Raw genomic sequence first — 26,897 nt, forward strand, 5'->3', positions numbered from 1 at the left:
AGTTTATATAATTATTTTGACTTTTACATGTCGTAGTACATCACTTCAGGCTCTTGATGTGTTTAATTCAGATTTATTGTTATAAATATTGTTTATAGTTCCATAAAGTTCGAACGCAGGAAGAGAAAATTAATTGTTCTAACAGTTACTGAAGATGAAAGCAACTTTCACCGATCACGATACCTTCGTTGCTAAGCGATGCTAAACTGTTAGGCGCTGTTTTAACGTACGTTGACTTATGAATCTCGACTATGAACTAACAATTTCATAATGTTTGCGAGCGGCTCGCGCCTTCGCTATTTGACGCGGAAACTAGGGTAAGTGTGTGGCTTACTGCACGAGATACGTTGAACGCTCGTGGGGTTTCATGCGTGAAGCGAAATACGGCATATCACGTGATACCAGTCGCTCGACCAGGGCAAAAATTCCCTGCTAGCGATAGAATGCTTTAGCGGTCTGTCAGGGCGATTCGCAGTTCACCGCGGACACGTGAATGTTGCTATCAAGCCTGGGTTTCTATACCAATGTGTGGTGGATAGCAGTTCGACGCTGGATATGAAAAGAAGGATATACATCTAAATTATGTCGGTATACTAGCACAAAGGAGACTGACAGAACGCGGAAATCTAGTCCAGCATACACCATGTGCTAGCGATCGGCAGTGGTCTTGTGTCATGTGTGTAACAACATAGGCCGATAAGAGGATTCTGGCTGAAGTATGACGACCAAAATTGTTTATTTTGTGGTTGACGGACGAAATGAACAAACAGAATTCCGCGGGAACGATGACACCGAAGATATGCGAGGTAAGTTGCTGCTGACCACGAAGCTCTCTAACAGTTCCGTCGTTCTCAACCGGCCTGTGAGCGCTGTATGTAACCCACTTACAGACGATGTACACGGCCTGCGTTGCGCTCTCGGTGCTAAAGAAATTTGGCATCCTCCTTCTTTATGACGAACCTTATAGAAACATAACCTGTCAAAATGTCATGTAGCTCTAGAAGGATACACTTGAGAACATGTTTTAACCGAGCAATAGAATGGACCGGTAAAATCCCTATTCGCTTTAAGAAAAGACATTTAAAAAGTTTACTTACTTGTTGTAAGGGGTTTAATAATTGACAGTAGGTAAGTCCCTTTCATTTAGAGCTATGTCATTGCTTATATAGTAGCGTGAATATGAAATAGGTGTTATTTATACCGACAATGTATTTTATTTATTAAACCACGCATATGTTCTATTCGATCGGTTAAACATTGCCATGTGTTGGCGTTATCAAATTGCAAATATAGCTGGTATTATTTTCCATGTATTAACGTCCCTTGAACAAGACTCTGAACTTCATTCCATATGAATACTTCAAAGGGTTATTTTGATGGAATGGCGAGAAATATACGCCCATTTTCGACGCCCTAAACTTGACAGGTCGGTTTCAATGTCGGCATCCCTCTGTCGGTATAGTTGTCAGTTTCACTTGAATGACATGTTATGTAACCAGTTGTCGATTGCATTTGTGAGCCACATTAGTATTAGTGGCGTGGAATGAATGACAGTCGAGTCGCATACACTGTTGTCTGTAGTTTGCGTCAAGGTAGTATCTATGCGAGCTTAAATTGACTGCAGCATTTGGTATTGACACAAAAATGCATAGCGTTGCTCAGAACTTTTTAGGTGCTTCGAAGTTTGAAGCTTTCATGATCAATGTAAAGGATGTGCTGTCCATCTTCTTGTGATTTTTGGCTTTGCTGGAATATATACCATTTGATAGGTAGGTGTGTGGGGGTGGGGGTGGGGGGGTTACTTAACATGGAAAATCAATGCTGATCTCAAACAAAAATCCTCACTCAGGCATACACACCAATAAACAATATACAATATCAATAATTTGAGGAAGTGAATTCTTCAGAAATCTATAATAAATTATCTAGAAGATTTGTCATTTGACTGACGTAATTTCAAATCAAAATTGTTTTCAGGGTGGAGTTTTTAATATATTAAAGATGACAGAATATGTCTCCTGGTATAATCTTTTCTACCATTAGATCTAATTTTGTGTTTTTCCTTGCTTTGACTTGTCCAGCCTCGATTATTTTTTTATTATAAATTATTAAACTATTAAAGTGATTATTTATTTGGGTTATGCATCTTACATTAAACGATTTTATTATTATTATTATTATTATTATGATTATGATTATGTGTTCTGTCATTATTATTTTTATTATTATTATTATTATTATCATTATCATTACTGTGGCATTAATAGCATATATATTATCCTGAACTAAGACAAATGAGTATGGTATTAGTGACATGAGACGTCGACTTAATACTTGTAAGGAATTTGAGTGGGTTTGTGATTGATCAAATTGTACGAGACCAGTCCTCTACTTAAGTTTTTCTTGATAATCTGACAAGAATTTTCATAAATGATGACATAAAAAAAAAGAGACAAGACTTTTATTGAAGTGCATTGCCTGTATCTTCCATCAAGTCATAACACAGTCAGAGCATCAGAGAGGATCTATCATCACCAGATGAGGGAGTCTGACATCGATTGGCCGTCATGACTCACAGAGACAAAGTCTACACTACACATCTTTGTCATGTCACACACTTTGTCTACTTGATCAAGAAAGTACACAATCCCTTATGAAAAAAATTATTTATAGCTCGACCCTAACAAAATGGTAATGGGTTAAAAAGAGAAAATCTTTAATAACCTTTTTTAAACTCGGCGAAAAAAATTATTTATAGCTCGACCCTAACAAAATGGTAATGGGTGAAAAAGAGAAAATCTTTAATAACCTTTTTTAAACTCGGCGAAAAAAATTATTTATAGCTCGACCCTAACAAAATGGTAATGGGTAAAAAAGAGAAAATCTTAAGTAACCTTTTTTTAACTCGGCCAAAAGCAAACTCATGTGTGTGTGTGTTCCCCTTAAACAAATCGTATAACATGTACAGTGCTTTATACTGCCAGACAAACTGGACAGGCTTAACCAACATATAACTCATGGCTAAAATATTTTTTTTGATGAACAAAGAAAAAATGTGATGTGGCTTTTTTCTTCTTTCTTCCCTACCAGGACTTTTCTGATAATAAACCTGTAAATAAAACTCAGGCGTATACCCTTATAAAGTACTGACTTCTTTACGAAATGTCTTTATGCCTGTGCTCGTCATTGTGGGTTTAACGGAAATTGGATGGACAAAATGGCTGATGTGGGTGGACAGAGTTTAAAGCAGGGACGAAATGAACTCTCCGCTGTTGGCAGTCAGATCTTGTGCTCTATCATAGTTTAGTGGTGATTTTATTGGGACAAGTTTGCCATTTTCTTCCTTGTATTTTACAGGCAGATATGGTGTCAGTATGGTACTGCTTACATAACTGAAAGGATTAAGAGGGGCGGTCGGGTAGCCTAGTGGTTAAAGTTTTCGCTCGTCACGCCGAAGACCCGGGTTCGATTCCCGACAGGGGCACAATGTGTGAAGCCCATTTCTGGTGTTCCCCGCCGTGATATTGCTGGAATATTGCTAAAAGCGGCGTAAAACCATACTCACTCACTAAAGGATTAAGTATTTAATACTGTTGTGTCGTGGTTCACTTTGTGTTTTCTACAATACACAGTGGTCTTTAAGCACTATGATACTCAGTGTCAACAGAGCAGGAACTGGGTTGGCGTATTGCCACATAAATCGTATTGCAATATAGCACAATACTGAGAGCTGAATTTCAAAACATATTGCAATACTTATTTGGGCTCAAATTATATATATTTGTTCTTTCAAATGGTACTTCTTCATTCAATAATGCAGACTTCTGATTGCGTGATGGGTAGTATGGATAAACAAGACTTCCTATTATGTCTTCAATATGGAATGGTAATGTAAACAGTCTGAAGCGTGTGCTGTTTACCTGGTATCGATAGAAACCCAGTCAATCCAGATGCCTTAAGATAGTAGAGAAAATTTATATAATTATATATTAATTCTTTTATGACTGTATCGAAAAATATTGGTACACAAGGGTTGTATTGCTGATTGTGTCTCAGATACACAATACATTGCTCACTTGTGCAGTGGTAACTGTCTGCAACCCATGCAGAGTTGTGTCCCTTAGGCATGTCAGAATCCTATGATCATGTGTTTGAATCCCAGATCGGCCAAGATGGTTTGTTAGGACTCTGTGCTTGTGGGTTTCATCAATGTGTATCACTTCCAGCTTTCCTCCAAACATTTGACTTGTGGTTTTTTTGCTGGTACATTTTCACATGGGTTCATAAGGGGCGATCCAGGTAGCCTACTTGTTAATGTCTTCGCTTGTCACGCCGAAGACCCGGGTTCGATTCCCGACATGGGTACAATGTGTGAAGCCCATTTCTGGTGTCCATGCCGTGATATTGCTGGAATATTGCTAAAAGCAGCGTAAAACCATACTCACTCACTCACTCATTGGTTTATACTTTTATATACAGTAAACTACGGTTATTACGAAGTCAAAGGGACCACTAATTCTAGTTCGTAAGAACCGTAGTTCGTTATAAGCATATATACACCATACATACAACAAATGGCCGGGACTAAAAAATAAATTTCTCATATCGGTCAGTTTGTTATAACCATGTTCATTATAAACGTAGTTTACGGTACACCAATTCACAAAATGACATCTTGTTGTTGATAACAACGGGACGATCATTAGGAGGCTAAAAGACAACAGAAACAACTTCCGAATTTGCACTCAGCAATATTACAGCGATATGATGGCGGTCTGTAAATACTCGAGTCTGGGCCAGACAATAGAGTGATTGACACCATGAGCCTCGATCCACGCAATTGAGATCGATGACATGCATCAACCAAGTCAGCAAGTCTGACCACCCGATCCCCTTAGTCGCCTCTTACAACAAGCATAGTCGCCTCTTACAACAAGCATAGTCACCTCTTACAGCAAGCATGGGTTGCTGAAGACCTATTCTATCCCGGATCTTCACGGGTGGTATTCACAAGAAGCAATGCATAATATCAGTTCTGACAAGTCCTCCCCAGATCCCATGTCAAAACATAAAATACTGAAGTCATTTTACGAACCCAAATCTTTAGACCACACTCTTATCATCACTTACACCATCGAATTACAATTTACAATCGAAGAAAGATGAAAATGTCGTCTGCTCGTATATCCATTTTACTTGCAAGTGCAATATAGCCTCAAACCAGATGGTCCTAGGACTAAAACAGCCTGAGTGTATATTAGCCAATAACAACAACCTCTTAATTCAGTGCGGGATGACTATCAGTTTTAAAAAAACATAGAGGAAGTTACTCTCACAGTTTGTAAGGAAAAGATAACAAACATTAAATTTGTGCCTGTGTTGCTATTTCATCACAAGTCATAAAGGAAGTATGCACCTGAAAATTGAATTTGACGAAGACCTTACAAACATTATCAATACGTTAGTAGGCTGAAAAGAGTCGCTGAAACACTGCATACTTAAGGTTTGGTTTGTTTTTGTTTGTTTGTTATTTAACGCTGCACTCAGCAATATTCCAGCTATATGACGGCGGTCTGTAAATAATCGAGTTTGGACCAGACAATCCAGTGATTAATATCATGAGCATCGATCCACGCAATTGAGATCGATGACATGCATGAACCAAGTCAAGCCTTCATACTTAATGTTAAAAACACAGCTATGATACCCTTATCAAAAACATCACCATCAAAGAACCATTTTTTGTTTGTTTCACTTTTGACCACCATCAAACAGGGGTGTGTAAATTATTTAATGTAATCATACATGTATTAAAAAATATTTATGCTGGTCCTAGGGATAAGCAGTGTTTGAAATTAAAGGTCCACGTTGCATATTTATTGGTAAAAAACTGGTCATTACAGCTTGTTTGATAGGCATTACTTAGAAGTTGGCGGATGACAAGATAGACACAATCTTATGGATAACAACTTCTTTAATACTGTAAAAAGCTTTTAACAGTATTAAAGAAGTTGTTATCCATAAAATTGTGTCTATCTTGTCATTACAGGTAAACACAAACACGCAATATGCATTTATTGGAGAAAATATGGTATGATCACTTACAGATTTGGAGTGGTGAGCACTGGATATTAATTGTTACTTCAAGCCATGTCAATGTCCAGGCAAGTCCTCGCCTCCAGCTGGGAGATGTTATCCAGTTGTGACACTTCTGTGGTCATTATAATGGCCATTAGCTGACCATTAACTGACCACTGGCTGTCTTGGCTGGGCTTAATGGCTTGCAGGTTAGAGGAAAGTTGTGAACAGGTGAAGTAACATCTTTTTTGTTTTATCAACAGATAATGTTTATGGTTTAAATACATTTTTTGCCTATTAGCTTGGGTAGATTAAAATGAAAATTTGTGTAGCTCCAAATGTTGGGTTTTTTTCAATTAACTTTTATGGGTTGATTGATTTTAATGTATATTCTTTTCTAGTTTGGTTCGTTTGTTTGTTTGTTGTTTAAGGCCACACTCAGCAATATTCCAGCTATATGACGGCGGTCTGTAAATAGTCGAGTCTGGACCAGACAATCCAGTAATTGACATCATGAGCATCGATCTATGCAATTGGGATACAATGCCTGACCACCCGACCCCGTTAGTCGCCTCTTACGACAAGCAAAGCCGCCTTTTTCGACAAGCATGGGTTGGTGAAGACTTATTTTACCCTGGATCTTCATGGGTCTTATTCTTTTCTAAATGCAGGATGTTGTAGTTTTGTATTTAATTTTTATTATTCATCTAAACATACAAGAAAATGGTTTCAATAGGAAAATTTCGAATTGAATAATTATATTTTAATGTTTTACACAAATTGTCAATCTAGAAGCCCTTACGTCTCTTTCTTTGTAGTGTCATTTTTTAGGAAGAAACCTTTTTGTCTCAATTACCCTGTGATGTATTTAAGACAAGGGAAAACCATTCTCTGAAGTAAAGGAAGGACATGACTTAGTTGGTTAACTCTGATGTCATGTAAGAAGGAAGAGAGCAAAGGGGTCTTGAACTGTCTGTAGAGTTGCCTCCCTTAGCGATGCCAGGCTGTGCTTGCAGTGGGTTGAATCCCAGAGTGGCCATGATTGGGATCCTTGATATGTCAGCATTATTGTATATTAAATTGTCCACCTGTTGGTCTCTACGGATTTTGTCACTTCATTGCCGCTAGGGATTCCAGGTGAGAGTTAGTGAGGCCCCCAGCAGCCTATTCTAGTCGTAGGAGGCCACCAAGTGGATCGGGTGGTCAGGTTTAGTGACTTGGTAGATTGCGTGCCGTTGTACCCTGACGGAGTGAATTGTTGAACACTATAGCAATCACTGGATTTTCTGGTCCAGATTCAATTATTTACAGGATGCCATCATATAGCTGGAATATTGCCAAAAGAGGCGTTAAACAACGTGCAAACAGTCAACACTCCTGGCTTAGCTTCCATGAAAAGCTGCTGCATAATATTACTAAAAAATTATTTTTTTTAAAGTTTTCAAGGTTTTTCAACAAAAAATATTTTGTTACTATTAATACAAAACTTTCCCAAATTTGACCCCCTTCCACTGCCCACCTCCCTTCCAAGTAATTTCTTTTAATTAGAAAAAAAACCTGTCTAAAATGAAACATGATGGCTTACATTGGATTTCTTAACTGAATCAAAAGTCGTAAAATATCTGTTGACAACTCACCTCAATAGGTGTGACTAACATGTACGAGTCTCTGACGTTTTTGTGTCATCACCAGGGTATTCAATGGTACCAGACTTGAAATGTGTTTAATCTGCTACAAACTGAAGAAGCGTCACCTTGTATAATTGATCCTTGACGTCACGTTGCCATGCCAAATGGTATATAAGAATGAATAATTGACTGACAGTTTGTCCACCAGTTGAAATCTTTCATTGACTGGGTAATTGCTTCAGGAACTGTGTCAAACTCTTGAAGCCAAGGAAGCTATAGAAAAATCAAGGATTTTAGGTAAAAACATATTTAGCCTTGTTTAATAGTGAAGTAATCAAACATTTATTTGGCTGTTGCCTGGGCCTAATTACAAAGCGATCTGAACGCTTTGACTGTTGTATTTCCTGGGTGCTGTTGTACTAAGCGATCTGAACGCTTTGACTTGTATTTCCTGGGTGCCGTTGTACAAAGTGATATGAACGGTTTGACTGTCGTATTTCCTGGGTACCGTTGTTCAAAGAGATCCGAAAGCTTTGACTGTCGTATTTCCTGGGTACCGTTGTACAAAGAGATCTGAAAGCTTTGACTGTTGTATTTCCTGGGTACCGTTGTTCAAAGAGATCCGAAAGCTTTGACTGTCGTATTTCCTGGGTGCTGTTGTACAAAGCGATCTGAACGCTTTGACTGTCGGATTCCCTTGGTGCCGTTGTACAAAGAGATCTGAACATTTTGACTGTCATATTTCCTGGGTGCCGTTGTACAAAGAGATCTGAACGCTTTGACTGTCGTATTTCCTGGGTGCTGTTGTACAAAGAGATCTGAACGCTTTGACTGTCATATTTCCTGGGTGCTGTTGTAAAAAGAGATCTGAACGCTTTGACTGTCATATTTCCTGGGTGCCGTTGTACAAAGAGATCTGAACGCTTTGACTGTCGTATTTCCTGGGTGCCGTTGTACAAAGAGATCTGAACGCTTTACTGACATATTTCCTGGGTGCCGTTGTACAAAGCGATCTGAACGCTTTGACTGACATGTTTCCTGGGTGCCGTTGTACAAAGAGATCTGAACGCTTTGACTGACATATTTCCTGGGTGTCGTTGTACAAAGAGATCTGAACGCTTTGACTGACATGTTTCCTGGGTGTCGTTGTACAAAGAGATCTGAACGCTTTGACTGACATATTTCCTGGGTGTCGTTGTAAAAAGGGATCTTAACACCATGACTGTACTTTTTCCTGGGTGTCGTTGTACAAAGAGATCTCAACACTGTGAGTGACTCGTATTTCCTGGGTGCTGTTGTACAAGGCCGTCTTAATGCTTTGACTGTTATTTTTGTGCTCAAACATTGACGGTAGTCTCAGCAGTAAGATCAAGTTGTGGAACGAGGTCTAGATGTGTAGGTTTCTTATTGTTTAGTTCTTATTGTTTGCTTCTCTCAAGAGGATGAGATTTTTGTTTGTGATAAAACAGTTGTTTCATTTCTTCCATACCTTCATCTTCATCAATATGATACAGACAGCTATATATCCAATATTGGGGATTAATCAAGCTGTGAATCAGATGGAAAGTTTACGAGATTTGACCTTCACATTTGTGGCCTAGAATTCTAGACTTCTCTTGAGTTTAATTAAATTTTTATATTCTACATTTCAACCTTTTAATTTAAACAATATTAATAGTATTCCCTAGGTTTATCAAGGTTTCCTTCACAGCCAACTGGGAAAAACTATATTTTATTCAAAATTTGGATTATGGATTAAATTTGGAGCATAAGACCACTATTAGAGGAGGAGGGGGAGACTTTTAGCATCAGTTTCTTCAGTGCAATGTCAAAATACCTTGGAAGTTAAGAAAATACAAATTGTTCATATTTTCTTAATTTCCGAGGTATTTTGACATTGCATTGAATTAATAATGTAAAACTGATGCTAAAAGTCTCTTCCTCTACAGTGGTCTTATCAGTGGAATACAACTCGCCTCTACAGGGACATAACATTAGTAATATCTCGGATCATATGAATTGTATTTTTGTTTTGTTTTTCAATTTGAGGCATTTTCTGACATTCCTGACATTCCATGGGATTGAAAATTGGCCTCAGAGAAGATCTAGATGCACCACTGAATGTAAGAGCATCGCCAATATTTCACACACCGTACACTATACTTCTTGTACACACTTTTTCTCCATCATGAGGGCAGTCAGGTAGCCTAGTGGTTAAAGCGTTCGCTTGTCAAGCCGAAGACCCGGGTTTGATTCCCAACATGGGTACAATGTGTGAAGCCCATTTCTGGTGTCCCCCGCCGTGATATTGCTGGAATAATGCTAAAAGCGGCGTAAAACCATACTCACTCACTCACTCACTCCTCGATCATGTCGATGATATCAGATGCATGATGAGTCAAACTTTGAAATCATTTCATACAAAGATCTTATGTTTAGCCTGTTTATAGGGCTGGCATTAAGTGCTTTAAGTTAAACTCTTTTTAATGTTTATGAGGCTAATAAAATCTGATTTGTATGGCTTAGAATCACAATGACTTAATGTGTAATGGGTTTATGTGTGCACCAGTTAGCAGACTGAAGTCTATTTCAAACTTTGAAATCTCCATTGTTGTATGAGGTCACATGGTCATTGGAGAGTTTTGATGTGTGCGATTCATTGGGTGTGTTATTCAATCTAGGAGATCCGTTCAGCAACAGCCCAAAGAATGTAGGAAGTAGTGTGGATCTCGGCTACAGTGGTGGCCTGGTAAGTCGCCAAGTGCTTTAAGTATCGTACAATGCAAATAGTTACTTCTACTGCGTCTCAGTCATTTTTGTGGCCATTTTAAAAGAACCTTTCATACAGTGAACATGTGAAGTGTAGCGATCATCTCTAAATACCTATCTATTTTGCATGGCGTCTTAGAATGCAAATTGACAATGGTGGCATTTGTATATTTTGTAAGCTAGACATGAACACCTATTTGAATTTATTTTTCATGTATATCAGGTTTTGTTGTTTTATCATCGTCATTGCGTCTGAACCACAAGTACACGATGACCTGTGAAGATCAGGGGTAGAATAGGTCTTCAGCAACCCATGCTTGCCGCAAAGGGCGACTATGCTTGTGGTAAGAGGCGACAGATGGGATCGGGTGGTCAGGCTCACTGACTTGGTTGATGATGTCATCGTATCCCAATTGTGTGGATCGATGCTCATGATGTCAATCACTGGATTGTCTGTCCAGACTCGATTATTTACCGACCGCCGTCATATAGCTGGAATATTGCTGAGTGCGGCGTTAAACAACTAACAAACAAACACAAGTACACGATGTACACACACGAGACTTGTCTGTCATTCAGACCCTGAAACAAATATATCTAATATAGCCCAGGCAAGTCTATAATAGTGGGCAAATCAAGATTACTGTGCTTTCTAAAAGTGAAGAGTCTGGGCTCCTTTTTATTATATTTTATTAAGATAATTTTACAAGTTTCACTTATCTATGGTTTAGATGTCTTCAAAAATTGTAGTGCATATTTTCAGATCAGTAAGATTTTAGAGCATTAAACATTTCTTTTGAAGCTGTGCTGTGGTTAAGATGAATACGGTAGGTGTATGTGTTGTACAAAACCAACACCACTGTTATACATGTCTATAAGCTGCATATTTGTTGAAGTACTTTGAACACTGAACACATTTAAAAACGTTTTTTATGAGAATGAATACGGTAAGTGTCTGTGTTGTACAAAACCAACACCACTGTTATACAATGCTCCTACCAAGTGGGGAAATACTTGAGGCTTCTCCCAAGGCACATAGGCCGTTACTGAGAGCACCCAGCAGGACATCTAGGTTGTATGAAGGCTAGCCACTCAGCTGTGAAGGTTCCCCTGTCATTCATTCATGTTACATTTCAGGGGTTTTATTCTGTATCAATAGGTCATAAAATACGGGATTACGGCCTTAGCAATATTTACACAGCACATGACCAGTGTCATTGAGTTTGTTGAAATAATCTGTCCACATTTGATAAACATCGCACAAGTATGAATAGGTCTTATATGTTGCTGTGTAGCCATGTAAGGCCTACAATCTGTTTAGATGCCCATGAAACGCCATCAATTTGGTTACCATGGTTGACTCTGCTAAAATAAATCTATTACAATTATTTTGCTCAAATAATTCATGAAATCCAAAGATAAGTGTGTAACTTAATGGAGAAATAACTTGATACTGTGGTAGATATATAATATTGAAACACTGGTGTCCGGACTTGAATAGTTTAATAATGCAATTGGATGTGAATTGAGACAATGAAATAAAGGAAGAATGTCTTTTTAATGACACTACACTTGGGTATTACTGAAAGGTATGATCCCTGCCCTATAAAGGCCTAAAAAAGTGTCTCAAGTTTTATGTAAAAACTGTTTTGTTTTGTATGCTATGAATGAAATATTCCTGTTTTATGACAATCATCATGGATAACATGGGATAAGGAAGGTTATTTATATTTTTTAAGAAGCTGACATATTTCATTGCGTATAAAACATTTGTCTTGATTGAAGTGATTTTTTGTGACCCTTCCTTATTGTTTCCACAATCCAGGGGTATTCCTGGGTCTATCCTGGGTATCTATTCCTGGGTATTTTCTTCACTCCCAGGGGGCACGGGTGGCCCAGTCATCTAAGCGCTGCGATTCGCTGTGCAGAGTTGCGTCCCTTGGGCATGCCAGAAACCTATGATTGTGGGTTCGAATCCCGGTTCGCCCCAATTATGTTTCTAGGTTTGTCAGCACCATACCCGTGCTCGTGGGTTTCACCGAAGTGGTAAACGTCTTAGACCTGCATCACTTCGGGCTTTCCTCCCACATTAAGCTGACACGCCGTGATATAACTGGAATACTGTTAAAAGCGGCGTTAAACCCAACTCACTCACTCTTCACTCCCAGGGACTTTGGGGGTCTCAGTCCTGCACATGGTGGAGGTTTGAGGCTAGTGACATCAGGCTTGTTTCACTTGATTTCCAAGATTTGTACTGATGTCATATCATTGCGCATGTTCTTAAGTCTATTATAGATGGGAACTTCTGTGTTAGGTAATGGAGAAATCATGAAAATCTGTTGATTCTACTTATGAAATCAAGAGATTTGAGTGATTTCATAAACTTAAACCATGTTATGGTTGATGTGTAATTTTTCTAACATTTTGCATTATGACCTGTAGTTGCATATGTTTTACTTCTTTAAAATGTACGTTTAGAATGGTCAATGAATTCCTGTGAAAATGCACGTTCAGAATGGTCTGTGAATTCCTGTGAAAATGCACGTTCAGAATGGTCAGTGTATTCCTGTGAAAATGCACGTTCAGAATGGTCAGTGAATTCCTGTGAAAATGCACGTTCAGAATGGTCAGTGAATTCCTGTGAAAATGCACGTTCAGAATGGTCTGTGAATTCCTGTGAAAATGCACGTTCAGAATGGTCAGTGAATTCCTGGCTCAGAATCAGCTGCAAGGACAATGTACATTATCATAATGGTCTAAAGTGAAGAGAATTAACGATTAACTCTCTGATGTATATTTCTGATTGTTTCTTAACAGAAAAGAAATGTCAAAACATTTATCATGTTTATTGCAACCTATCAATCAGAAGAATAATGTGTTCCTGTGATCACCTGTATTCAAACGGGGAAAAAAGTATTCACTTGAAAATTGGATACACACATTACAAAACGTTACAAGCCTTAGAACAGTCACCGCACCACAAGAAACTTTAGGTTCAAAACATTAACCTGATACTGTATCAAATACATCACGACCCGTGAAGATCCGGGTTAGAATAGCTCTCGGCAACCCATTCTTGCCGTAAAAGGTGACTATGCTTATAAGAGGCGACTAACGGGATCGGGTGGTCAGGCTCGCTGACTTGGTTGATGCACGGTCATCTATCCCAATTGCATGGGTTGATGCACATGATAGTAATCACTGGATTTTCTGGTCCAGACTCGATTATTTACAGACCGCCGTCATATGGCTGGAATATTGCTGTGTGCGGCGTTAAACAACAAACCAACCAACTATAGTAAGAGGCGACTAACAGGATCGGATAGCCAGGCTCGCTGACTTGGTTGATGCATGTCATCGTATCCCAACTGGATAGGTTGCTGCTCATGATGTCAATCACTGGATTGTCTGGTCCTGCCTTGATTATTTACAGTCCGCTGTCATATAGCTGGAATTGTGCTGAGTGTGGCGTTAAACAACAAACAAATGAAACAGAACTTAGAGTCTTTGCGATAACGAGAGTTTCAACATGGTGGAGACTGTGTGTCAAGGTCATTGACCAGTGGATCAAGGTCATTGACCAGGGGAGGGTGATAAAACAAGATACAATCAACATGATTTATAGTGTGAAGTTTATGGGAAAAAGGGTAAGCAAAATGATATAGAAACTGGTGTGTGTTTCTTGCCTGAAGGGTATACGTTTGTTTATGGACAAGTTATGATTTTTGTAGTTTGATCATGTTGATAGGACAATTTATGTGTCAAAATAGCTTCTGTTTAGTTTTATAGTCCTGTTTGAGCTTTAACCCACTTTTGACAAATGGTAGTGTGCCAAAACATTTGAGGCTACTATGCTTGTCGTAAGAGGCAACTAACATGATCGGGTGGTCAGACTCGCTGACTTGGCTGATGCATGTCATTGTATCCCAATTGCATGGATAGGTGCTCATGATAGTAATCACTGGATTGTCTGGTCAAAACTTGATTATAAACAGACCGCTGTCATATAGCTGGAATATTGCTGAGTGCAGCATTAAACAACAAACCAACCAAATCAAATTACCCGCCCTTAATTTTGATTAACCAATTTGACTTGCTACGCTACGGACCAATCAGAATGCAAGTTATAAACCAACCTCAATGTTGGGTTGGTGATATCAACAACATGGCGGCCAGTACCATTGATTATGATCACGTTTTGCGAAAAATTCAACATTGAAAAAATGTTTAAGCGAAAGAAAGCCCTCAAAAATGTTTTGATGGAAAGGATGTTGTCATGTTTTCTTATCTCGAAGTTTGATTGGTTGGTAAAATATTAATAAAAATCAAGGGCGGGTAATTTATGATCGCGAGTTCCATGGGAATGGATCGAGGGGTGAGTGTAGGTTTACCATAATGCACGCCCTAGGCCCACTTGCACAAAGCAATATTAGCACTATGACTATCTTAATTCTATCATAGCGCGAAGATAGTTTTGTGCAAGTGGGCCCAGCGATAGAGAGGATGCCTATAGCATCCTCATCCTGGACTAACACCTACCCACACAGCTACTGTTAGCGTGGTGCTATTAATTAATCACTTCAACACAAATCTCTGAAAAATCCATTTATAACCCAAGACTAATGATTGAGTTGCGGAAGGGAGACAACTGCCTACAGTCTGAATCTGATGTCGATGACACCTTTGATAACCAAGTCCACATGTTTAAATGTCACTGTTATTTTTGCTTCAGTAAACGGATTTCTGCTCAGGTAGATTGTCGTGCCATTCTTCGTTTACTAGTGCTGTTGTATGCTGTCAGGAATCAGTTGTTCATTGGTTTGGAAATGTTTTCAGAATGGTCTTAACACCTTTTGGAAATCTTCAGAAAACTTTATTTATAGAATTGTAGAACTTGGTTGAAAAAAAATTTCCGTGGAAAGTTCAGTGTTATGTAATATGTCTATACTCTAAGTTTGAAGTTAAAAATTGATGAAATATTGTTGTTTTCTTGTATTTGTTTATACTCATGTGCAAGGTCAGGACATCTTTTTGGGCGTCTTTATGATTTAGTAGAGAGTTAGCAGTTTGATTGTAAAGAATAAAACTTTTGTCTAAATTTGTTCTTAATAAAGATAAAAAAGATGCATTCATGCACACATGCACACATGCACACGCACACGCACACGCACACACGCACACACACACGTTAAATTCTTGGTTAAATTCAAAACCATCATGAGACCAGTGATAAGAAATTATTTTATTTTTTTAGATGTTTGAATGGTGTAAAGAAGGTCGCCTCAAGACTTATTTCTGAAAGTTTGTCTTCAGCCAGTGGACAGATTTACAGTGCTTGGGAAGTAGAGTAAACATGGTGTGTTTGTATATTTGCAGTCATACCCTTTTAATCCTATCCAAGTTCATTGTGAAGAGCTGTCACTTGTGTTAATACTCTCAAGCCTGTATATCGGGTAGTATATCATGGTGTATATCACTGTGTATATCACGGTGTATATCATGGTGTAAAATCATGGTGTATATCACGTGTATATCATGTGTATATCATGTGTATATCATGGTGTGTATCACAGTGTATATCATGGTGTATATCACGGTGTAGATCATGGTGTATATCATGGTGTAGATCATGGTGTAGATCACGGTGTATCTCACGTGTATATCATGTGTGTATCACAGTGTATATCATGGTGTATATCACGGTGTATATCATGGTGTAGATCACGGTGTATCTCACGTGTATATCATGGTGTATATCACGTTTATATCATGTGTATATGATGGTGTATATCACGTGTATATCATGGTGTATGTCACATGTAGATCATGGTGTAGATCACGGTGTATATCACGTGTAGATCATGGTGTATATCACGGTGTATATCACGTGTATATCATGGTGTATATCACGTGTATATGATGGTGTATATCACGGTGTAGATCATAGTGTATATCACGGTGTATATCACAGTGTATATCACGTGTATATCATGTGTATATGATGGTGTATATCACGTGTAGATCATGGTGTATATCACAGTGTATATCATGGTGTATATCACGGTGTATATCATGTGTAGATCATTGTGTATATCATGGTGTATATCACGGTGTATGTCACGTGTATATCATGGTGTATATAACGTGTATATGATGGTGTATATAACGTGTATATAATGGTGTATATCATGGTGTATATCACGTGTAGATCATGGTGTATATCACATGTATATCATGTGTATATGATGGTGTATATCACAGTGTATAACACGGTGTATATCACGTGTAGATCATGGTGTATATCACGTGAATATCACGGTGTATATCACGTGCAGATCATGGTGTATATCACTGTGTATATCATGGTGTATATCACGGTGTATATCACGTGTATTTCATTGTGTATATCACAGTGTATATCATGTGTATATCACGTGTATATCATGTGTATATCATGGTGTATATCACAGTATATCACGGTGTATGTCATGGTGTACATCACGGTGTATATCACAGTGTATATCACATGTATATCATGGTGTATATCACGGTGTATATCATGGTGTATATCAAGGTGTATATCATGGTATATATCATGGTGTATATCATGTAGATTGGGATATATTGGGAGATGGAGACTGCCAGGGAGGCCATGAATTAAGCATGATAATGAGGATTATGGTTGACAAATATTGATCAATTAGGAATGTGCAAGCATGTTCTGGCATGACAGTCAGTAAGTTTCTTGAGTATAATATTTCTTAAAGGCCGACAGTATCCTGGCCTTGACCTTCATGGATGCTGGTAGTATTTTGCATGCTGTCCATCCATTTCCGAAACACCTGTGTAAGCGGGAAGCTGTAGAGCTTAAACCACCTTGTTGCCGAACCATGCAGATATAACTGAAACACTATGATATATGTAACAATATATATACATGTATATGTTATATTTGGTATACCATGATATAACTGAAACACTATAATACAACTGAAACACCATGATATAACTGAAACACCATGATATAACTGAAACACCATGATATAACTGAAACACTAGGATATAACTGAAACACTGTGATATAACTCAAACACCATGCTATAACTGAAACACCATGATATAACTGAAACACTGATAGATCTGAAATTGTTATATAACTGAAACACCATGATATAACTGAAACACTATGTTATACTGAAACACCATGATATAACTGAAACACTATGTTATACTGAAATACCATGATATAACTGAAACACGATAATATAACTGAAATTATTATATAATTGAAACACCATGATATAACTGAGGTGATCGAGGGAGGGGGGATAAAACTCTCTCACTCAAAGGTGTACTTGCTTGACAGTAAATTCATGGAAGGAGCTTTTAAACACATGACAGTGAACACATTCATTTCCTCTGGGTCTGTTACCCATCTATCTACGTATTTACGTGTTTATCGACAGCTAGCCAAACAATGTGTAACTATGTCGACAAGGATGTTATTTCCCTTGACTTTTGTGTAAACATTAAAAAGTTTTCAATCATTTTTGTATCTCACATGCATGACAAAGCAAACAGTTTTATTGTTGAACTAATCAGTTGTGTCAGCGACCTGAGCGGGACTTGAGAGATCGGATCTCCGATTTAATGGTGGAGGAGTTGCTTGGCTGGTGGGTAGTCTTCATTTGGGCTGTGTAAATATTTCTGTCTGTTGAGGGGTGTCAGTGTGGATTAGGCACAGACAGGGGTACACATGGCACTGGTTTCTGGGAACCTACACAAACACAGATTCCCAATAGAGAGATAAGCTAAAGTTCTTGGAGACCTATTCTAACTCAGAATCCCCCTGGGTAAGGTGAAATGGGATTTTACATCATGTCTAAGACTATTGTTCTTTTAAGCTGTTTTAGTTTGACTTCAAACTGCCGGTTTTATAGTGCTAGCCCACTGAGATACCATGCCTCAATTTGACATTGAGACCAGGGCCCACTTGCACAAAACGATCTTAGCGCTACAACTATTGTAAGCCTATGTTAAAGTATGGGAGTTACGATCATCTTAGCGCTAAGATCGCTTTGTGCAAGTGGGCCCTGGTGACTCAGACACCTAATACTGTGTCTGAGTTAGCTAGTTCTTGTTTTATCTGAATGCCAGGCTGGGTAACAACAAGTGACATTTTTTTAACATCTTTTGGTATGAAGCAGCCAGGGGATCGAACACCAACCTTCCGCTCTCTGGGCAGACACTCTATCCACTGGACCAGGGAGGTGATGGGGAGACAAGCATGGTTTCTGGTCTGGGTACCAATTCTAACCCAGAATTGCCATGGGAGACAACAATGGTAGAGGGATTGTTGTTGTATTTGACATAGCGCATAGTTAATCATTATTCCCAGTGTTGACAAAAATAACACATAGAACACTCCCACATCCCAACCTCCGAACCGTAAGAGGCGACAAACAGGATCAGGTGGTCAGGCTTGCTGACTTGGTTGATGCATGTCATCATATTGCAATTGCGTTTATTGATGCTCATGATGTTAATCACAGGATTTTCTGGTCCGTACTTGATTATACCGCCTCCGTGGTCAAGTGGTAGAGCGGAAGGTCGAGGGTAAGATCCCCTGCCATGTCACCCCAAAACAAGGACTGTTCGGCTTGGAGTATACTGTGTCTGAGTGGGGTATTCATGTTAAACTGTGGCATGGTGTTTCAGGTTGGCTAGCACTACAAATCAGCATCAGTCTTGACTAACAGACACACTAGACTCTGCAGTCTGTCGCAATTAAGTCCTATTCCTGACATAGCACAAACGTCCTTTCAGCCTTCAATTCCATGCATTTCTGATGCCTCTAGCACCTTATCCCTGCCTGAGTTTCACCAAAGTGGTTGGCATCTCTCTCTCTCTCTCTCTCTCTCTCTCTCTCTCTCTCTCCCTCACACTCACCCTCACACTCACCCTCACACTCACACACACACACACACACACACACACACACACACACACACACACACACACCATATAAGTGTGACGTTAAATGCCACCTGACCTCTCCAGATTATTTACAGACCACCTTCATATAGCTGCAATATTGCTGAGAGAGGCATTAAACATCACACAAACAAACAAAACAAACAAAAACCTCCTAACCACCACTAGAGATGAGCACCACTTTCAATGACCTGAAATAATTATGAATGTATATATTGTGGTATCCAAAATCATGCTAGTTCATCTTGTTGGCAAAGTCACAAGTCAAAAGGAAATTATGAATTTCAGAAATTGATTCCTGTGATTGAAAAAGCGAAACTATTCACGCCAAGCTTCCTGTATATAAAGTGTGTATTACACATGCGTTGTGACCATAGAAACACAAAACAAAATGGTGGACAACTATGAATTTGTAAACAGTGTGGGTTGTTTGTATTTAGGTCCGTAACAAATAACGGATGAAAGAGAGCTTGCAACATAGTGCGGTACGTATTGCATTACATGCAGAATTAGGGCAATCAGTTGCAATACAAAGAAAAGTCAATGCACATTATTAACCATGACAATTGGATGGTCGGGTAGCCTAGTGGTTAAAGCATTCGCTCGTCATACTGAAGACCCAGGTTCAATTCCCAACATGGGTACAATGTGTGAAACCAATTTCTGGTGTCCGCTGCCGTGATATTGCCGGAATGTTGCTAAAAGTGGTGTTAAACCATTCTCACTCACTCACTCACTCACTCACTCACTCACTCACTCACTCCTTAATTCTTCTGAAAGAAGGAAAAGAAAAAATGGGATTTGAAGGATAGAGAGATGGAAAGAAAAGAATAATTCTAAAAAAGAACATTTTATGTTAAGATTTTAATGATGCATACACACAGCAGATAAAATCTTAGATGGTGAAATAAGCAAGGTGGTGCAGACTCTCTGCTGTGTGGAACTTGGTGTTCAGTTTCCTTGTAGGCTATTGACTCATTATAACACCTCAAGGTTGCCGGGCGTTACCAGATGTGGGTGGTTCTTCAAGTTCTGTATTACAGGCAGATGTTAAATTAGGTCAGTTATGAGCTAAAAACTCTGAGTTTCAAAACGGGCTTTGTTTTTGTGCCATGACCAGCAACTATATTACCAGCGTGTTGGAGTTTGTTGGCCAGAATGAATGGTTTGTTTGTTTGTTGTTTACCGCCCCACTCAGCAATATTCCAGCTATATGACAATGGACTGTAAATATTCGAGTCTGGACCAGACAATCCAGTGATTGACATCATGAGCATCGATCCACACAAATGGGATACGATGACATGCATCATCACCCAAATCAGATAGCCTTTCCACCCGATCCTGTTAGTTGCCTCTTACGACAAGCATCATCGCCCCTTACAGCAAGCGTAGTCGCCCCTTACGGCAAGCATGGGTTGCTGAAGACTTATTCTACCCCGGGTCTTCACGGGTTCAGAATGAATTGAAATATGTCTCAAAAAGGAGTAAATAATCTCAAACCAGTGAGTGAGTGAGTGAGTTGTTTAACACCACTGGACAGTATTTCAGTTCCACAGTGTGTCAGCTTGATGTGATGCTGGTGTTAGGTATTTACCACCTTGGTTAAACCAATGCTGGCATCATGTTCGAGTCAGAACACTTATTCAGACAGTTCTTCATTGTTTGTACCTAATATGAGGAACCTCAAATATTTTTTACCTATTTAATTATATCAGATAAATCCACTTCATTTATGCTTTTTTCAAGCATATTTGGAAACAATTTTTGTTTTTGTAAAATACACCCACCCCTACTCTCCCCCCACCCCTACTCTACTCCACCCTTATGCTACCCCACCCTACTTTACCCCACCCCTAATCTACCCCACCCCTCCTCTATCTCACCCCTACTCTACCCCAAGCCTACTCTACCCCCACCCATACTCAACCCCAGCCCCTATGCTACCCCAGGCCCTACTCTACCCCACCCCTATGCCACCCAACCCCTACTCTACCCCACCCCTATTCTACCCCAGCCCCTACTCTACCCCTAGTCTACTCTACCCCAGGCCCTACTCTACCCCACCCCTATGCCACCCAACCCCTACTCTACCCCAAGCCTACTCTACCCCCACCCTACTCTACCCCCCCTACTCTACCCCACCCCTATGCCACCCAACCCCTACTCTACCCCAAGCCTACTCTACCCCCACCCTACTCTACCCCCCCTACTCTACCCCATTGTCTAGCGCATCAGTAACGTAAACTTAGACATACTCTTGCTGTAGTCAGTCCCACAGCAACAGAAGAAACATTGCAACAGTTGTATTCGTTACCTGTCGGATGCCAGGCCTGAGTGTAAATTTCAGCTGATCATGGCCCCTGGTCTTCCAGGCTTATTTACGACCATACAGCCATCAGTGCCTCCTGCCATCAACACTCGTCCATTTCACTTCCTTGCATACCCTTGTATATTTACAAAAGCAAGCAAGAAGCTTTGCTATGACGTCAGAGGAGCTTCACATGATAGCATACAGCGTATACACTTATTTATGTAGCTCAAAAAGCTTTCCTTGGCCAGTGACAGGAATTCACTGTGATCCAAATGTGAAGGGTATGATTTGTTTCAAAGTTTGAGGAATTTTGGATGAAGAATAATTTCTATTATCTGAATATGAAGAATTCAATTACACACACACAAATACTAAAAAAATGTCATCTTCTATCAAAATCAGTAAAATTATCTTATTAAAAATATTAAAAGTTATTATTAAAAACATAATTTAGGAAGAAATTGTCATAACAACAAGTAATCGTCTGGCCTAAGAAACATGTTAATCTACACACATGTTGTTAATAACGTGGGTTCAATTCCCGACATGGGTACAATGTGTGAAGCCCATTTCTGGTGTCCCCTGCCGTGATATTGCTTGAATATTGCTAAAAGCGGCGTAAAACCATACTCGCTCACTCACTGATGCATGTCACCCAATCCCAGTGGCGTAGATTGATGCTCATGATATCAATCACTGGATTGTCTGGTCAAGATTTGATTTATTATTGATTGATTACCATATGATGAGGAGAATATTGCTGAGTGTGGAATGAAACAACAAAAAACAAACAACATGACACATGGCATATATAGTTGTCTAATTACGCCTGTCATTAAACAATCTAATGTTGTATTTTAACAGTGTCCTCTGTCTGACCCCAACCCTACCATCAAGTTGACACAAGCTCTCATGGTCTGCTTCATTAGCATATGCAAATCTTGTTTCCGCTTCATTAGCATATGCAAATGTAGTTTCCAAGCAACAGTATAAACATGACACTTTCCAGTGAATGATATCAGACGACCGTCTGGAACTGATCGCATAGGAGGTCATATCGAATAACGCTAACGGAATATACCCAATAGATTGAGTTTATGTCAAGGTTAAGTTACTGAACGATCTGTTCAATATCATTAGAAGTTCCAGAAACCTGTTAACTATCATGTGCCATGCTGTGAGAATCTAATTAGGATGGTGTACAGGTGTACAGGTAATTGGATGCAGATGGACAGTACAGCAGCCAACAGGTTACGTTGTTTGCTGTTCTGGCCTTAGATTTGTTTGTTTGTTTGTTTCTTGTTTAACGCCACACTCAGCAATACTCCAGCTATATGATGGCAGTCTGTAAATAATCAGGTCTGGACCAGACAATCCAGTGATTGACATCACGAGCATCGATCCATGCAATTGGGATACGATGACATGCATCAACCAAGTCAGCGAGCCTGACCCGATCCCGTTAGTCGCCTCTTGCAACAAGCATAGTCGTCTTTTACGTCAAGTATGGATTCGTGAAAACCTATTTTACCCCGGATCTTCACAGGTCTCTCATCTTAGACCTGGTTTTGATTACCATTTGTTCTTACTTGCACGATCCGTCCCTCCCCTTGCTTGCTCTGTGGTTCACTCACTCACTCACTCACTCACTCACTCACTCACTCACCCACCCACCCACCCATGTTTGCCGTAAAAGGTGACTACCGTATTCAACGTAATAAGCGCCCCGCTCTAATAAGCGCCCACGGCGACTAAGATATTGGCTAGTGAACAATCCCAATTAGCACCCCTTCCGATTGATCAATGTACACAAGACTTATTTATTCGCGTATAATACGCACTCGTGTGTTATATGCACCCTTAATTATGGGCATTTAATTCTGGAAAAATATATCTGTCGTACATAAACATTTCAGGCTGTCAGCATAAACCACGAAATTTATCTTTCAACTCTGTTTTTTTCACCAAAATAACATTCTAATAAGAGCCCCCTAATTCTAATTTTGAGAGCGCCCTGGGTGCTTATTACGTTGAATACGGTAATTGGATCGGTTGGTTGATGCATGTCATCGTATCCCAACTGTGGATCGATGCTTATGATGTCAATCACTGGATTGTCTGTTCCAGACTCCATTATTTCCAGACCACTGTCATATAGCTGGAATATTGCTGAGTGGGGCATTAAACAAACAAACAAACAAACAAAACAACCACCTATCCCAACCCAGCATGATTCTTCTTAAAAGAAGCTAACTAAAAAATATCCACTTACCTGTATGTAAGTTGTTCAGGTGTTTTACAAATGAAATAACAGCATTATTTCGTGGGGCCTTAGAATCGAGTTGGAGCTGTGCCAAGAGGGTATTATGTTCCAATCTATGTGGAGTGCAGTGGTCCCACTGGACATTGTGGACAAGTCAGTCTGCATGGTCAAGGGTTGATTCCCCAGTGAGGTGTGGAGGGTCATGATAGGGGGGGCACGATGTTAGAAATGTGTAATTTCATCAATATTATAGCCCCGTGGGGATTGTGGATTATGCTAAAGGAGACTTAGTAAAATGGATTGGATGGGGGGTGTCAATGGATTCATAAGTGGTGTGGGCAGTAGTTTATGACATTGTTCAATCTTTGAAAGCACCAAACTAAAAATAGCTCTTTTAGTCTTTGAGCACACAATTTAAAAAAATATCCCCCAAAAGTATTCATGATCCCTAACTTTTTTTGGTCAGTATATGTGACCATTATTTTTCACTAATTTCTGACATCAGCTACCCATCAGTGTCTTTAGACTTGTTTACTTGATAGAGCTCTCAGCATGACTGAATCTTTGAGTTTAGGAACTTACAGTATTTGCCACAATAAGCACCCCAGGTGTTTGGCATTGACAATTGGAGGTGCTTATTAAAATCATCCATGAGTTACATTTGTTTTCAGAGATGGAGCTCAAACTTTGATGTAACTAAAACGTTTTTGATAACAGTTCCTGGGCAATTATATTCCCTTTCTCAGCTGCTGTTTTCTGTAAAAGTCTGTAATGTATACAAGAACATCTGGGTAGTCATGGCAAGTTTTGGTTTTAATTAGGGGTGGTTATGAAGAATACTTACAGCCTGGTCGAGAAGTTGGTGAGGGGTGTTTAGAGGAGCAGTGTGTTTAGAGGAGCAGGGTGTTTAGAGGAGCAGTGTGTTTAGAGGAGCAGGGTGTTTAGAGGAGCAGGGTGTTTAGAGGAGCAGTGTGTTTAGAGGAGCAGTGTGTTTAGAGGAGCAGGGTGTTTAGAGGAGCAGTGTGTTTAGAGGAGCAATGTGTTTAGAGGAGCAGTGTGTTTAGAGGAGCAGTGTGTTTAGAGGAGCAGGGTGTTTAGAGGAGCAATGTGTTTAGAGGAGCAGGGTGTTTAGAGGAGCAGGGTGTTTAGAGGAGCAGGGTGTTTAATATGGCGATTCTTGTAGTACTTTGTCAGGTAGCATGACTTGTTTCAGAGTTTGTACCATCTTTGAGAAACAGGTTTTAGTTAGGGGTGGTTATGAACAATACTTACAGTCTGGTCGAGAAGTTAGTGAGGGGTGTTTAGAGGAGCAGGGTGTTTAATATGGCGATTCTTGTAGTACTTTGTCAGGTAGCATGACTTGTTTCAGAGTTTGTACCATCTTTGAGAAACAGGTTTTAGTTAGGGGTGGTTATGAACAATACTTACAGTCTGGTCGAGAAGTTAGTGAGGGGTGTTTAGAGGAGCAGGGTGTTTAATATGGTGATTCTTGTAGTACTTTGCCAGGTAGCATGACTTGGTCCAGAGTTTGTACCATCTTTGAGAAACAGGTTTTTGTGAACAATGCTTTTCCAATACATAGTTACATCCCCTTCTAGTTTATTGGGGGGCACGGGTGGCCCAGTCGTCTAAGGTGCCGCGATTCGCTGTGCAGAGTTGCGTCCCTTGGGCACGTCAGAAACCTATGATTGTGGGTTCAAATCCCTGTTCGCCCCGATTATGTTTCTAGGTTTGTCAGCACCATACCCGTGCTCGTGGGTTTCACCGAAGTGGTAAACATCTGAGACCTGCATCACTTTGGGCTTTCCTCCCACAGTAAGCTGACATGCCGCGATATAACTGGAATACTGTTAAAAGCGGCGTTAAACCCAACTCACTCATTCACACTAGTTTATTGAAACAGGTTCTTATTAATGAAACAGCAGATCCATCAAGGAAGCCACAAGTTGCTCAAATTGAAGACATTCACAAGGCATCTAAGAATCAATTTTAGGTGAAAACTTTTTGTAGCTAGTTCAGTTTGAAAAAAACTCTCAAGACCTAAGAAAAACTGTCTCTATCATGGATACTTATTTTTTTTTTTAATTTCTTATTTTGATTCAATCATCCCATATATTCTTGATTGGTTCAATTTATTGTTGGCATCAATAGTTGACAAATTTCATAGTATTAATTCAAAAAGATGCATAAAAGTTTGGGAAAATATAGACGGGGTCGTGTGGAACCAACTTCCAAGTATATTGTCCCTAAAAAAAGGAAGCACCACTATTTCTTGGTCAGTGTCATGGCCATGAACCCATATAATCCCTACCCAGCTGTGAGGAATATAGCTTCTTTTCTGATAGTGATTACCTTGCAACTAATTTGTATAAGGCCAGACGGAGTTTGTCAAGCCTGATTAATGCTCGCTGTTGTCGTACTGGTGCCCTATATGAGTGCCCTGAATTGATGTAGCAGTTTTTGTAATCATAACGATAGTATCATTCAAATCCTTGTTCTTTATGCAACTGGTTGACTTGTTCGCACAGTAGGATTAGTGGTGTGTTAAATAGTATTATGTGTCTGGAATGTTTATTTATTCCGCAGCTATCATAGACCTATTGTGTGCTTGTTATTCTATCTTTATTATGTAAGTGTCTTTGTTGTAATTTGGGTTTATCGTTTCTGAGGTCAAATATCTTATGACCAGTGACATTGAGAATTGGCAAGGTTAGACGACTTCTGAATGATTACATTTTCCGAGTCTTAAATGTACCTGTTTTAGAAAAACACATGATGTGTTGAGTGACTTGACTTTTGTTTCAAGGTCTGGTTGAGACTTTTGTTACAAGATCTATTTCTGACTTTTGTT

The 26,897-nt window shown here is 39.4% G+C and overlaps 1 protein-coding gene across 6 annotated transcripts in view; it reads left to right on the forward strand.

Moving 5' to 3' along the window:
- The first annotated feature begins 379 nt into the window (after window positions 1–379).
- The window catches only part of LOC124112809 (high affinity cGMP-specific 3',5'-cyclic phosphodiesterase 9A-like), a 101,567-nt gene continuing 75,049 nt past the window's right edge, over window positions 380–26,897 (forward strand). For 3 of the 6 annotated variants that reach the window (XM_046472957.2, XM_046472956.2, XM_046472958.2), the window contains exon 1: window positions 383–806. In XM_046472957.2, coding sequence (XP_046328913.1) covers window positions 719–806 — 88 coding nt within the window. In that variant the 5' untranslated portion in view covers window positions 383–718. Of the gene's footprint in view, window positions 807–26,897 lie in introns of all 6 variants that reach the window. The other 3 variants (XM_046472959.2, XM_046472955.2, XM_046472954.2) reach the window with 3 other exon arrangements.

Source organism: Haliotis rufescens, unplaced genomic scaffold (genome assembly GCF_023055435.1).
Source record: "Haliotis rufescens isolate VD_foot unplaced genomic scaffold, xgHalRufe1.0.p SCAF_58, whole genome shotgun sequence".
Lineage (NCBI taxonomy): Eukaryota > Metazoa > Mollusca > Gastropoda > Lepetellida > Haliotidae > Haliotis > Haliotis rufescens.